The sequence below is a fragment of the Xenopus tropicalis genome, chromosome 5, assembly GCF_000004195.4.
Source record: "Xenopus tropicalis strain Nigerian chromosome 5, UCB_Xtro_10.0, whole genome shotgun sequence".
Classification (NCBI taxonomy): Eukaryota; Metazoa; Chordata; class Amphibia; order Anura; family Pipidae; genus Xenopus; species Xenopus tropicalis.
In genome coordinates this window covers 34,836,720-34,849,012 of record NC_030681.2, presented here as the reverse complement: position 1 = coordinate 34,849,012, position 12,293 = coordinate 34,836,720, and the positions used below count along the sequence as shown (strand labels likewise).

General features: G+C 39.1%; 1 protein-coding gene across 2 annotated transcripts in view; it reads right to left on the bottom strand.

Moving 5' to 3' along the window:
• fancl (FA complementation group L) overlaps positions 1-10,076 on the bottom strand; it is a 29,581-nt gene extending 19,505 nt beyond the window's left edge. Inside the window, exons 1-6 of one of the 2 annotated variants that reach the window (XM_018093848.2) lie at positions 9,878-10,076; positions 7,002-7,060; positions 6,557-6,617; positions 5,565-5,621; positions 5,018-5,115; positions 2,652-2,748 (exon numbers count right to left, since the gene is read on the bottom strand). In XM_018093848.2, coding sequence (XP_017949337.1) covers positions 2,652-2,748; positions 5,018-5,115; positions 5,565-5,621; positions 6,557-6,617; positions 7,002-7,060; positions 9,878-9,952 — 447 coding nt within the window. In that variant the 5' untranslated portion in view covers positions 9,953-10,076. 2 annotated transcript variants of the gene reach the window in all.
• Between the last annotated feature and the right edge of the window lie 2,217 nt (positions 10,077-12,293).

Here is a 12,293-nt window from a genome sequence, read left to right as displayed (position 1 = left end):
TACTTAGCTTTGTGAGCTTAGGGGAGCCTGAGTGGCTAGAGGCAAGAAAGGGTATTATTAAAAAGTCACAAACAGTTCAGAAAACCTTGGTTTAAATAATGAGAAAAGCGGCATTAATGCTGGCACATTACAAACTTCTTTTAATGTACCAGATGCTTCCCTATACATTACATGGAAGTGCAGATTACAAGCCGCAAAACTGTGCTTTTCTTTATTAACTCCATCTTTCTGCTGATGGGAATGTGCAGTTTAACAGTAAACACAAAGAATGTAAGACTACTTAAAGAGTTATAAAGATGGCATCATAGCCTGCTTCAGGAAGTCTTGCCTCAGTTTCGCCAACTTAATAATGTAGGGTAAAATTAAAAAGATACCTTCCGAGCAAGAATGCACAGAGTAATCACCTTTATAGCATTGCTTAACAGGCTAGTAAGTGAAACAGTTATTTCCCCAACTGTGAAATGGCTTTAAAAGAAACCAGTTCTTCAGACAATTTACTTAATAACATAGGCATTAAGAAGTTACAGTAATCTTTACCAATGAGCAAAGCGATTCATTTAAATAAACATTCATACAAAGGTACAAGCCTTGCATTTGTTACTTCTTCATACACATATAGGCTTGGGGCAGCATATTATACCACTGTTAGGAGTGAATGGGAGATACTGTTCCACTAGGAATGCTATTGTAGTTAAGCGTGTAATGGAAGTATCAATATGCTTATTCCTAAATAATTTGCAGGTTTATGAGTGGTCATGGTCAGACCCTTTTATAGAGCAGATTACTCCTAATTTGAAACTGCTTGGGCCATCATGCATGTTTAAGATGTCCCCATAGATTTTTATTGATGTCAGGGTACTGTGAGGGTCATTCCAAAAGCTTCAGATTGCTTTTCTTTAAGAAGCTCATGGTGGCTTTTGAGGCAAGTTTAAAATAATAGTCATTGTTGTAGGAGCTGGATCCCCTTTTAAGCTTTTTTTGTCTCACATTTTCACTGAATATTATCGAATTCTGGAATCGTTCTTCCCTGTAGATGTACAATATTTCCTGTGCCACTGGCTGTCACACAGCCCCAAAGCATATTGGACCCACTCCATGTTTAACAGATGGGGTAGTTTTTTTTTTGTTCATCAAATGCACCTCCTGTTTTTTCAAAAAATAAAAAACTTTAGTGATTTAACCAAATAGTTAAAATTTGTATTCATTAGTCCTACAGCATGTGTTTTAGAAGGCTTCTGGCTTGTCTAGATGCTGTTTTGCCTACGTCAGACACTGATGTTGCAGGTAAGGCTTCCTCCTGAAGACTTTTCCCTGCAGTTCATGTTTGTATATGCATTTGCAGCTGGTAAATCACTTCTTTGTCAGCCAAAACTTGCTTTCTTATTTTAAGTCATAAGGGTTTGCTTCTTGTGTCCATCATACGTGCAGTTCTCTCTGAAAGTTTTCTTGCTCTTTCAGCCTGACTCTGGCAGCCCTCTTTAACTGCCATTTCTGGATGATACTCCAGACACTGTCAATTGTGAGATGGAAGCATTTTGCAATCTTCTTATATCATTTCTCTACTCTGTAGGAATCAATATGCTTCATTTTCAGACTGGTACTGAGTTATTTAGAGGAGCCCATGGCTGTTGAATTTGAGTTTTCATATTTTGTAAACCTCTGCACTTATCAAAAGGTGACAGCTCCCTATGGCTATTGAGGCCTAATGAGGTAATTAAGTATCAGGGGCCTTGCAAAACAGTGCTTTTCATTGGACAGGTAGAGGGGTCACCAAATTGACCTATTGAGTGTCACACTTTTTGAGTGTCGCAATTACTGTTTTCTTTTTTACATGTTTTAAAGTTCATGAAATAAAATGTAACTGTGCATAAACGTTTTCAAATGTTAAAGGAACACCAAAAAATGAAAGCGTTTCAAAGTAATTAATATATTATGTACTATTGCCCTGTACTAGTAAACTTTGTGTGTTTTCAGAAACACTACTACAGAAACACTACAGCAGTTTATGCAAAGCTGCTGTGTAGCCATGGGGGCAGCCATTGAAAAAAGGAGAAAAGGCACAGGTTACATTGGAGATAACAGAAAAGCTGTGTAGATTCCTACAGAGCTTACCTGTTATCTGCTCTGTAACTTTTCTCCTTGTTTTCAGTTTAAATGTCGGCCTGGGCGGCTACACATTATATCAATTACTTTGATACACTTTCATTTTTTTGGTGTTCCTTTATACACTAATTCCTGCAGTACTAATTTTCCCTTCTACATTCACTAAATATGTAATTTGGCAAAGGGGTGCGCAAATATTTGCATCCAACTGTTTATGCTGCTGCTATAAAAAATCTATATCTATACATGCAAAATATTAATGTTTTAAAGCTGTAGGTGCTGATTCCATTAATTAAATTAAATCAACCCCTTGGTGAGCAACACTTTTTATTTTGATGAAAAAAGTGGACTGTTATGAAAACCCATTCAAGTGAAGTTCCAGCAGGGGTGATTTTGGGGGCTTCTCTTCTTGGCTGTTTAGAATTCACGCCCACACCCCCCTTCCTCTATTTAGAGCTTACTAGCAGCATAAGAGGAAAAAAAATGTAGGGTGGGAGGATATTATAGCAATGAGAGCTCATTTGTAGCTAAAAAGGGTGGGGTGTTACCTTAGCATTGAGTTTTAGCGTGACTAAATGATCACGTCCAGATGTATCCTCAATTTTTATCTGGATCATACTCAATTCAGTATCCACAAATGACAATCTGTGTAAGAAAATACAAAAACATTGTAGTAAAATTTTACCTATACTGAAAATAAGAACCTTAAAATAACCTTTCCTTAACCATTTAACATTTAAGTCAAGGGTTTTATTTACAAAGGGTAATGAATTTTAAACATGAAAAATAACTGCAATCATTTTAAATCTTTAGATCTATCCCCAATTCTCACCCTAACTGGCCTTTGGGTTGAGCTTTCCTTACCACTGTTTCACACTTCCGAAAGGGCCAGTACCACAGTTTGGGAAGGATTGCTCTAGACTAGACTGTGAATCATACAAATGCAGATGTTGGCAGATTGTGATCTGTCTGATAACCATGTTTGGTCAAACGGGATTAATAGCCTGGTCTGTTATTAATTATAAAAAGATCTCCTACTTGGAACACCCCAGATCCCAAGCATTTCAGATAAATGATCCCATAACTATATTGTAAACAAGGTCTTTAATGCAAAGACCTGTGTAAATATCAGAGGCCTTTAAGAAGTTATTTTATGAGGCTAATGGAAGGATGTGGTGCCCCGAGCAAAGTGAAATCGAATATGTTTAATTAAAACTCCAACAGGTACAAAAAGGGAACCCTGTACAGGAAACAGTGAGCCTATAAACCAGTATAAAGAATGAAAAACAAAAAAAGGCAGTAAAATATTTATACAAATCAAGTGCAGAATGTTAGTATAGTTTTGGGAGAAATCTTTCAATATATAATTGTGTAGAAATGAAAGGGGTTTCATAAACAAAATGAGAATGGAAAGGCTCCAATGTACTGTGGTTTCTATTTCTATTAACACCAACAGAACAGGAATTGTTAAGAAACCATCTAGGAAAGAGGTGCTGTATCTTCTACTTTCATATATTAAGCAACTGCAGCTGTTCTAAATGCCTTGTATCCAGAGATCTCTGTTGTTTGCCCAAAACTGAACAATGTAATTAAGTTTTCAGTGAGGTAATTTAAATGGGATTAAACTTTGACAGGCATATTTGCATATTAAAAAGGTACAATCCTTGCTCTTCAGTCCCAAGAAACACAACAAATGCACAAAATATTACAGTAATCCCCAATATGGTTTAAAATGACAATACATGTACTGCTTCCTTCTTTTAAAGTGCCATCATCTTATTCCCCATACCATTTGTATTATAAGCTTTAATTATAATGTTTTCTTTTTTTTTTCTCTTGCAAAGTATAACAAGCTATTTTGACTAATGTGCATTCTGTTTAATGGCCACTTCAGCCAAGAGTCAGATGCAAGGGCTGTACTTGTCATAGGCAGGCATGGCATACAATATCAAAGAACTGAAGCAAATGTGTCTCAAAAACCATAGGCTTATCTGCTCCCATCTGCTATTTTTTTCTCCTGCTTATGTACAACACATTTTCTATTATTATAGCATTGCTCTTCATATCTTTTCTTCTTTATCCCCTCACATTTCTTCCCATACGTTCACCTTTAAGGCACCATCATACCAAATACCTTCATGTATCTTGGCCAAATCTGAAGGCTTATGCGAATGGTTTTCAGATATTTTGAGTTCAAGTCCTCATGTATGGACCAACTTTGGTCTGGGCTCACCTTATCTCACAACACGGGTTTACGTGTATAAAACATTATTGAGGTTTCAAGAATAAAGCACTGAAAAAATCAGATAAACTTTATGATCAGTTACAATTACCTACTGGGAATTAAAAGAGGCAGGAGGTACCCTACATAAATTCTCATGGATATAACCTGCACCCAGGGTCAGGCGATTCCCATAGGGATAAATGGAGAGTACCCTTGGGGGTATATTTACTAAAACTCTATTTTCTAGTCCTTTTATGTTAAAATTCGAATAAACTTGTTTCTATGAATGTTTGGCATTTACTAAAAAATCTGAAATAAAAAAGCACATGCGGGAAAAGACTTTTCGGAAAAAAAAATCCAAAAACCTCATAAGTTCTGAAGAAAAAGGAGGATCATCCAGAGAAGAAAAGGGACATCTGCCATTGACTTCTACATGATCTCGGCAAGTTTTAACTGGTGAATTGTCAGATTCAGATTTTTAGCTGTTTTGACGTACAGTAAATCTTCAAAAAGTTGCAACTTTTTTCAGTGGCTTTAAGCGCTAAAAAATCCGAATCGGGGAAAAAACTAATCTGATGGTTGGTAAATGGCCCCTCTACTGTGATTGTGTGTGGGGAACTGGTTCCTGTCCTTGCTGGGTGTGTGTGTGTGCCATTTCAGTGCTAACATTTCCTTACAACGTAAACATACTTATCCCAGCCAAGGCTTTCAATGTCTTTCACAAGGCAGGAATAATACTGGGGAGCTGGAGGTGTCTGCAATGCATTAGTATTCTTCAAAGCCACTTCCTGAAATATCAGATCATTGGCAGTTATTAATACATTGTTAATCTTTTAAATGCATAAAATTAGAGATGCACCAAACCCAGTTTTTCAGGTTCGGCCAAACCCCCCAGATGGATTTGGCCAAATAGCGAACCGAATCCTAATTAGCATATGCTATTTAGGATCGGGTAGGGTTAAAAAAAAAATCACCCCTAATATTTAACTCTTCGGAATCCTAATTAGCATATGCTAATTTAGATTCAGTTCGCCCAGGACCATGGCCAAAACTGAACCCTGCCAAAAAAGGCCGGCTGAATACCGAACTGAATCCTGGATTCGGTGCATTCCTGCATAAAATACACAGGGATCCAAATGTTAATTTACTTATAACATACTTTGGGATGAAAGTGTAAATGAAATGTAAAACTAAAGGTATTTGTAAAAACTGACAAACCCAAATTGCTGTTGCTCACCAAGATGGTCTTTAGCTCCATCATGAAGCTTTCGAGGTTTATGCTATGTTGTAGCCTCTACAAAAGAGATTAAAAATTAAACCATTTATATAAAAATAAAAAAATTAATATTTGGTCAATTGGGCCATAAAGTTCTATAAAATACTACAGCATAAATATGCTTTATTCTTCATGTCTATGAACATTGACAATATGCATCTTTTTTAATACTATGACTTTTAAATACAATAAACAAGTATTAAAAAATATATAGTTATAGGAGTAACTTATAAAGATAAACCTTTTGCGTTTAAAGGGGAATTATCACAAAAACAAAAATGTAAGATTCATCCATGGAAATTAGAAACCTTTAAACTATAATCAGATTATATTACCCGACCCCTTCCAACCCTAACCCTACCCAGTTTCTTCCCTCTACTTACAGACCCGCCCCGCAATGACATTACAAAAGGGGTGAGCGTGTCGGGCGCGTGCCTATAAATTAGAGAGCCGGAAGAGGAAGCCGGCAGTGTTAGGTCGTGGGCGGCGAGGGCGAGCAGAAGAGCTAAACCCGAACTCGCATGTGACCCTGCAATTGATGTGCCGAGGTCAGCCCGTACCCACGGGTATAAGCCCGACTCGCACAATAAGGCACATCCCCAGTCCATATATAATTGCTTACCTTGAACATGGCCTGGTGCTTCTATTCACTGAAAAATGCTCTGGCACTTATGCCTTGTTGTATTTTTATGCCTTGTTTGGATTTTTATTCTACTGCACATGCACACTGCAGGGACAACCAACTGAAGAATAACTTGGTTATTTCAAAAACAGTAAAGAATTTTTAATTGATCCTATTTAGAAAGTTTCTTATCTCCATGAGATGAAGCTCATATTATTGTTTCATTGTCACAGTAGTTACCCCTTAAAATAAAGAGGTTGAAATGCTAAATAATACACTCAACAATAACCTGTACTCTACTACCCCAAAAAAACCACAACTGCCTTTATACCTGCTTCACAATCTGATCATAAGCTTGCAGAACTTTCTTTAATTTCCAGCTGCACTCTATTCTACAGAAGACAAAGAGAATTTATGTCAGAGTCATGAACAAAACAAGGAAGGTAAGAGCTTATGTGCTGCTCTATAACATAAAAATGAGCATAACTTTTGTATACAGAGCCAGACATGATTAAATTTGCTTAAACTCCTGCACAGTGACATACGCTGAAAGTGTTGCACAAATTGTCTAAAACAAATATATGGAGAGTAAAAGCGTATATGCTTAGGTAAGTGGCTTCATTGTTAATGATGCATACCGCTAATTTGAGACCTGTTCAGGTTTTGTTACATTTTACAACATAATGCCTTTGCCAATAGATAGGGACTTTTGAGTGATTTTAGCTGTAATAACTTTACGACATACAAATTCTAGTTGCGTGAATTAAGGAACATACTTTGCATTTCCCAGCTGTAAATCTTCAGGCAAAATGACCCTGAGACGAAAATCCTTATCCTGTAAAACAGAAAACAAATCCTCATTAAAATGGACTATAACAATATACAGCTGGATTACCTGTAATTTTATCAAAGCCAATACTAAACAGCACATGAAGGGCTGACTAGAGCATACATTTATGATTTAACATTTTTGGGTTTCCAGAGGAATGCATCAAATACACAAAAAGCATTCCTGGTAAAAATAAAAATCTTTAACACTTCCAATTAAAAAAAAAAAAAAAAAAAAACAACCTCACACTTAAAGGGGCACTGTTCCTTTAAATTACATTTTATTGTGATGTAGATGTGCTATTCTAAGACAATTTACAAATGACCTTTCATTTTATATTTATTTTTTACTTATTTAGCTTTTTATTTATGAGCTCTCCAGTTTGGAAAGCAAGATGCTATCTGGTTGCAAGGGCCTAATTTACCCTAGCAGCCAGTGGTAATTTGAATGAGAGACAGGAACATGGATAGAGGGCCTAAATAGAAGTATGAGTAAGAAAGAGTAAAGCTGGCCATACACGGGCCGATTCTAGCTGCTGATATCAGTCCCTAAGACCTATTTCAAAAGCAAAAAAGTATCTGCACACTCAGAAAAAGTAAATACAAAAGAAAAATTATATCATTAGAGAACAAAGCCCAATGCGTTTCAACCCAATAAAGGGTCTTCATCAGGGGAAAAAAATTCCCCCTGCCTGCCCCCTTTTTTAATTTTTTCGCCCCGATGAAGACCCTTTATTGGGTTGAAACGCGTTGGGATTTGTTCTCTTGATATCATTTTGTAATTAATAACTTTTTTCTTTTTATATACTTTTTCTGAGTGTGCAGATACTTTTTTGCTTTTGTGATTATTTTTGGAGTTACTGAATGGGTTTTCTCCAGTTTTCTGCACCTCAATTATTTTTGATTAGGTGTGCACTCTGGCATTTTGTAATCCTTAGACCGATTTGGCAGCTTATTGGCCCATGTAGGTGCACAAACAACTGGCCTGCCTGACCAACATCTGGCCTGAAATCGTCCAGATATCGATCGGGCAGGTTAAAACATTTAGTCAGATCGGGGGCAGCATTGGCTCCAGGGCCAAACGACTGAATTAGCCTGAATTTGCCTGATATCACCCACCCGCGAGCGGATCTTAACGTGTATGGCTACCTTAACAATAAAACTACAATTGTAGCCTGACAGATAACCAGTTTTCTTGGTGGCCAGTCAGTAACCACCATTTGAAAGCTGAACAGAGGCAGAGTGAGAAAATTGCAATTGAAAAGTTGCTAAGAACAGAAAATTCAATGAAATACTAAAAGTTAACTTTTAACTGAACTACCCTTTTAATAAAAGCAGTATTTGAGCACAATAACAAACCCTTGCCATCAATTTCTTCTTCGTGCAACATGCCAGGCTACGGAAAACCCAACAGATTAGAGATACTTTTTACAATGGTTATTTGGAGTGGGGAATCTGTTGACTGACACCAAACCCCATGCAATAGTAGTATAAAAACAAATGTTATAGTGAAATAAATTGCTTCTTTTCTGAATCATTTCCTTTAAAGGAAGAAATAAACTGCTACAGCTTAGGAACAAGGAAAAGATATTCAAATGAGAAAATTGTTCGTTTTCCTGTTACCGGCTCCAAAGCAGTTTTACACTGCTGCCATCATTCATTTACAACAGAAGTGCCCCTGCTGTTCAGGAGGTGCCTTCCTACATAAGTAATTTCAGGGATGCCATCCAACTAGAACAGCAGAGGGTGCTCCTGTGTAAATTCATAATAGCAGCAGTGTAAAACTGCAAACAGCACAAAAACTAAAATAAAGAATAATAATGCTCTTAAGTCACCATGTACACCAGGGGTGGGCAAACTACAGCCCATGGGGCACGTACGGATGTTGGTCTTCTTAAAGGACAAGGAAAGGCTAAGTCACTTGGGGGTGCCAAAATGTTTGGCACCCCCAAGTGACTTTAATCGCTTACCTTGTACCCTGGGCTGGTGCCCCTGTTAGAAGAGAACAGCACCAGCCCGGGGTACCTGTAGCGCTTCCTCCTTCGTTTTCTAAGGACTAAACGGCGCACGCATGCGCAGTAGAGTGAAAAGCCAACTTCTCTGTTTAAGTTCGGCTTTTCACTCTACTGCGCATGCGCGCGCACGGAACCAGGAAGCGCTGCGCTATAGATACCCCGGGCTAGTGCTATTCTCTCCGTACAGGGGTAAAAGGTAAGCGATTAAAGTCACTTGGGGGTGCCTCACATTTTGGCATCCCCAAGTAACTTTGACTTTCCTTGTCCTTTAATCCGGCCCGCCAACTCCGCAAGTCTCATCACGCGAGACTTGGCGCCTGCAGACTGACAAGTGAAAAAGGCGTAACGCTGGCCTGGCCTGTCTTTATATCAATGTGGCCCCTGAGCCAAAACAATTGGCCACCCCTGATCTACACCTATCACTACAATAACCCATATCAAGACAACCACACCCCTACTCCACTGCTGATTGGTTACTGTAAGTGACGCCACTATGGCTCCAATATTTTGCTAGAGGCTGTCACCACACGCAGGGATCTCTGCCACAGTCATATAGATTGTAAGCTCTACGGGGCAGGGACCTCAATCCTCTTGTGTCTTTGACTCTTAACTTATTGCAACTGTAACTTGTATTTATTTGTATTTATTGTTATACTTTGTATTTATCTATTATTATCTTAATAACCCCCTGTTTGTATTAATGTATTCTACTGTACAGTGCTGCGTACATAAGTAGCGCTTTATAAATAAAAATATACATACATACAGTCACAGTAATGTTAGAATGATGAAGGTGCAGCACACATTACTTGTACACTGAGGAATCCATCGTACACCCTCCCTTGCAGATCCTGAGGTATGAGAGTAGGGCACTGGCGCAGCATTCCCCCCACCGACACAGTGGTATCGCCTTAAGCCTGACTCACTGTAACCAGTTCCCATGAAACAGAGTCCCAGCAACTTCCTCTCAGCGCACTCAATGCGCGCCTCAAACTTTAAGGGTGGGCGGGGAGACATGACGCGCTAGTGACGTACAACCATAGGGGAGGGGCGTCAGTGCGAACAGCTGATAAATTAGTAGCGGGTGATGGGATGTGGGCGTTACTGTGCTGCTCGGCATGTAATGCTTTGTACGGAGCTGGGTAATGAAACGTATGGGGCTCGGCTCTCTAGTCCTGCGCATCCGGTGCCGCTATTAGGGCAGCATAGGGAGATGTTGGTGGGAAGGTGTCAGTGCGCAACAATTGGGTGTCTCATTCAGAACGTTCTGCCTTTTATACTACAGAGCTGTTGGTTCCAGTGTGGCTTTGGGCAGTGTGGCTTTGGGCAGTGTGGGTGCAGCTTTCTCACCAGCCTTCGTTTGTGTAAATCATCTGCTTTGGAGATGGGCCATATACAAACTGAGCTGTGAGGGAATGGGAATCTGTGGAGGTTCTGGGATATTTAGGACCCAGGGGCCCAAACAGCCCAATAAATAGTAACTGATTATGGCATGTTACAGCAGCCCCTCTGGCATTTACCGGAACCCACAGATTGCCAGTCCGGGCCAGCTCCCTGCATGCCTTTACAGCATATCTAAAGTTAGTAATTTAATGAGATCACTTTTTTATAACTAAAAATAAACCACTACGAACGAGAATAAATCAAATTAAAAGTAATAAAATGAATGACAGATTAACCACTGAATAATCCTGAAGTCCCTCAGTGCTAACATCATCTGAATGAGTACACAAAACTAGTGATGAGCGAATCTGTCCGGTTTCACTTCACAATAAAATTGACGAGATGGAAAGAAAATCTGTTGCGTGCTTTTTTTTGTCGCCTGCACCCAATTTGACACGCAACGTATTTTTTTGATGTGAGACAAATTGTTACGCTGCGAATTTTCACAGAATTTTTGCAAAACAATTCGTCAGTGGCGAAATGTGGAAATTCGCTGCGAATCCATGCCTGCTGAAAAAATTCGCTTATCACTACACAAAACAAAATGGAACCACAGTTTCTTTCTTTCTTCCTGATTGAAACTATGCTACTTCTTTATTGTGCTACGACTGTGCGAGGGAGGTTAGTAAAACCAGTCCACATAGCACCACATAAGCACTCTGTATAATGAGTCTGTGGGGCACATTTACTAACCCACGAACGGGCCGAATGCGCCCGATTGCGTTTTTTTTGTAATGATCGGTAATTTTGCGATTTTTTCGGCGTCTTTACGATTTTTGCGTAAAAACTCGATTTTTTCGGCGTCTTTACGATTTTTGCGTAAAAACGCGAGTTTTTCAGCGTCTTTACGATTTTTGCGTAAAAACGCGAGTTTTTCGGAGCCATTACGATAGTTGCGCAAAGTCACGATTTTTTCATAGCGTAAAAACTTGCGCGAAACCTCGCGCCTTTTAAGTTTTAACGCTACGAAAAAGGAGCGACTTTGCGTGCAAGTGTTAACGCTACGAAAAAATCGCGACTTTGCGCAACTTTCGTAATGGCTACGAAAAACTCGCGTTTTTACGCAAAAATCGTAAAGACGCCGAAAAACTCGCGTTTTTACGCAAAAATCGTAAAGACTCCGAAAAAATCGCAAAATATACAAAAAAGTCGCAAAATGTTCGTTTCCAATCGGAATTTTTCCAATTCGGATTCGAAATCGTGTCTTAGTAAATCAGCCCCTGTGTGTTGATGCTAACATTTTTATCACCATTTGAACAAATTACCCTGTTTACAGTGGGAAGAAGAGCTCTGGGAAAAAAACAATAGTTTTACATTAGTGCTAAGTTTAGAGGAGGAGGAGGAGATATGTCACCTGCATTTAAATCTGCACTACAGTGGGCAACCAGTCTCCTAAAAAATGACTTGTCTTTGATTAACGTTACGATCTTGGCAAGTAAAGCTTATCAATAAGGCCAATCCTGCTTAATTTAGGGAAAGTGCGAATGGTATGGTTGCCACCTGTCTGGTTTTTAGAAGGGCTGTTCGGGTCAAAACCTCCTGCCCGGTTTTAAACCGACCAGGACTCACTGACATTGACGCGGTGATCGGCCAATCACTGTGCTATAACCCTGCCCAGTGCATAAAGGGAATTCCTTTAGCCAGGTTAGAGCTGCAGAGTGCCATTGAGTCCTATGGGAGGCTTCCAAAAACATGCACTAAAGGTTCAAAGTCAGAAAGTTTTTCGCACTGGATGCGAAAATTTTGTAACTTTCAGATTGTACCACAATATTTTCGGATTGT